Source organism: Carcharodon carcharias, assembly GCF_017639515.1.
Source record: "Carcharodon carcharias isolate sCarCar2 chromosome 40 unlocalized genomic scaffold, sCarCar2.pri SUPER_40_unloc_1, whole genome shotgun sequence".
Taxonomy (NCBI): domain Eukaryota; kingdom Metazoa; phylum Chordata; class Chondrichthyes; order Lamniformes; family Lamnidae; genus Carcharodon; species Carcharodon carcharias.
This window is the reverse complement of record NW_024470849.1, coordinates 1226527-1229152: the sequence shown is the minus strand read 5'-3', so window position 1 is coordinate 1229152 and position 2626 is coordinate 1226527. Positions and strand designations below refer to the sequence as shown.

General features: G+C 58.0%; 1 protein-coding gene across 1 annotated transcript in view; it reads right to left on the bottom strand.

Moving 5' to 3' along the window:
* The window catches only part of tpi1b (triosephosphate isomerase 1b), an 11117-nt gene extending 8888 nt beyond the window's left edge, over positions 1 to 2229 (bottom strand). The window contains exons 1-3 of the mRNA XM_041182401.1: positions 2078 to 2229; positions 1641 to 1725; positions 1 to 114 (exon numbers count right to left, since the gene is read on the bottom strand). The exon at positions 1 to 114 is cut by the window's left edge and continues 19 nt beyond it. Coding sequence (XP_041038335.1) covers positions 1 to 114; positions 1641 to 1718 — 192 coding nt within the window. The 5' untranslated portion in view covers positions 1719 to 1725; positions 2078 to 2229. The remainder of the gene's footprint in view (positions 115 to 1640; positions 1726 to 2077) is intronic.
* Positions 2230 to 2626: the final 397 nt, after the last annotated feature.

Genomic DNA, 2626 nt, shown 5'->3' with positions numbered 1-2626 from the left:
GGCGAACACGACCTTTTCCGTGCAACCGCCCTCTCGCTCGTCCAACTTCTCACCGATACAGGCGATCACGCCAAGGCCGGCTTCTAGAGCATGTGCCACCTTCTGACCAATCAGCTGCAGGGGTCAGAGAGCCGAAGGGGTTAACTCTCTCGCCACGGCGAACGCGCCGGAATGACGCCTAACGACAGCAGTCGTCACAAAGCTTCCCGCCGAATCCAACACTAACCCCGGCAACTGTGCCCCATCTATATTCCAGAAGCTGACTAAGCACAGGGCTCACCGCTGTCCTCCTGATTCTCCCACACGCCGTCCCCTGGACACAGGTCCAAACTCATTCCCGTTCACCCACTGCGCTGGCTGACAGATACCACCTCCCAACGGGGCAACGCCTCAAGCTCAACACTCAGTGTAACCTCCTCCGGCCCCTACACCCCTCCCTATCTCTGTAACCTCCTCCCGACCCCTTACACCCCTCCCTATCTCTGTAACCTCCTCCCGACCCCTTACACCCCTCCCTATCTCTGTAACCTCCTCCAGCCCCCTACACTCCTCCCTATCTCTGTAACCTCCTCCAGCCCCTACACCCCTCCCTATCTCTGTAACCTCCTCCCGACCCCTTACACCCCTCCCTATCTCTGTAACCTCCTCCCGACCCCTTACACCCCTCCCTATCTCTGTAACCTCCTCCAGCCCCCTACACTCCTCCCTATCTCTGTAACCTCCTCCAGCCCCTACACCCCTCCCTATCTGTAACCTCCTCCCGACCCCTTACACCCCTCCCTATCTCTGTAACCTCCTCCCGACCCCTTACACCCCTCCCTATCTCTGTAACCTCCTCCCGACCCCTTACACTCCTCCCTATCTCTGTAACCTCCTCCAGCCTCTACACCCCTCCCTATCTCTGTAACCTTCTCCCGACCCCTTACACCCCACCCTATCTCTGTAACCTCCTCCAGCCCCCTACACCCCTCCCTATCTCTGTAACCCTCCTCCAGCCCCTACACCCCTCCCTGTCTCTGTAACCTCCTCCCGACCCCTTACACCCCTCCCTATCTCTGTAACCCTCTTCCAGCCCCTTCACCCCTCCCTATCTCTGTAACCTCCTCCAGCCCCTTCACCCCTCCCTATCTCTGTAACCTCCTCCAGCCCCTACACACCTCCCTATCTCTGTAACCTCCTCCAGCCCCTTCACCCCTCCCTATCTCTGTAACCTCCTCCAGCCCCTACACCCCTCCCTATCTCTGTAACCTCCTCCAGTCCCTACACACCTCCCTATCTCTGTAACCTCTTCCAGCACCTACAACCAACCCTCCCTATCACTAACTCTGTATCTAACCCCGTGATGTACCTGTCCTGGGAGTGTTTGATGGGGGAGGGTGTAGAGGGAGCTTTACGCTGTATCTAACCCCGTGCTATACCTGTCCTGGGCGTGTTTGATGGGGGAGGGTGTAGAGGGAGCTTTCCTCTGTATCTAACCCCGTGCTGTACCTGTCCTGGGCGTGTTTGATGGGGGAGGGTGTAGAGGGAGCTGTACTCTGTATCTAACCCCATGCTGTACTGACGATGAGGCTGTCGAGGGGGAGGGATGGAATCCCCCATCCCTGCCCAAATGACAATGGCGTTCGGACACCACATCTTACCTCGTCGCATTCCCCAAAGACGTGACGCCTCTCGGAGTGGCCAAGGATCACCCATTTCCCTCCACAGTCTTTGATCATCGCTGGGCTGCGAACACACAGGGACATGGGTTAAAGAACTGGGTTCGTCCCTGTCAGAGTGAGAGAGAGAGAGACTCACCGCGCCATACAGCCGGGCAACGATGTTACTCCTCTCTAAATTATGTCGGAAGCGAGGCAGCCATCCTGCGCTGACATGAGGAAACATCGGCAATGGCGCACTCCTGACTCGGGGGAAGATATTGGTCAGGAGTTCCTGCCAACAGCGCAGCGCTCCAGCGGCAGCGCGTTCCAATGCCGGAAGGCTCGGAGCAGCCCAGGTGTGCGACGAGAACGACAGCGCGCTCAGGGTTGTTCAGTCAGTGCTTTCCCCCTGGGTTCCAGACAGCAGCGCGCAGTACCTGATCTCGCCTGTGAACGCCCCCTTATCCACCTTGTAGCAGTTCTGGGCAGCCACACCAAACTTGTGGTCCAGGGTCTTGCGAATGCAGTCGAGGTAGGGGGCTGGGACGCCAAAGACCACCTCTGTGGAAGAAAAAGAGAGGAGGGAGAGAGAGACACACACACAGAGCAGAAAGAAAGAGAGAGAGACACACACAGACACACACACACACACACACACACACACACACACACACAGAGGGTGGAGAGAGAGAGAGAGAGACACACACATTGGGGGGAGACACACACACACACACACACACACACACACACACACACAGAGGGGGGGAGAGAGACACACACACACACGCACACACACACACACACACACACACACAGAGGGGGGGAGAGAGACACACACACACACACAGAGGGGGGAGAGGGAGACACACACAGAGGGGGGAGAGGGAGACACACACAGAGGGGGGAGAGGGAGACACACACAGAGGGGGGAGAGGGAGACACACACAGAGGGGGGAGAGGGAGACACACACAGAGGGGGGAGAGGG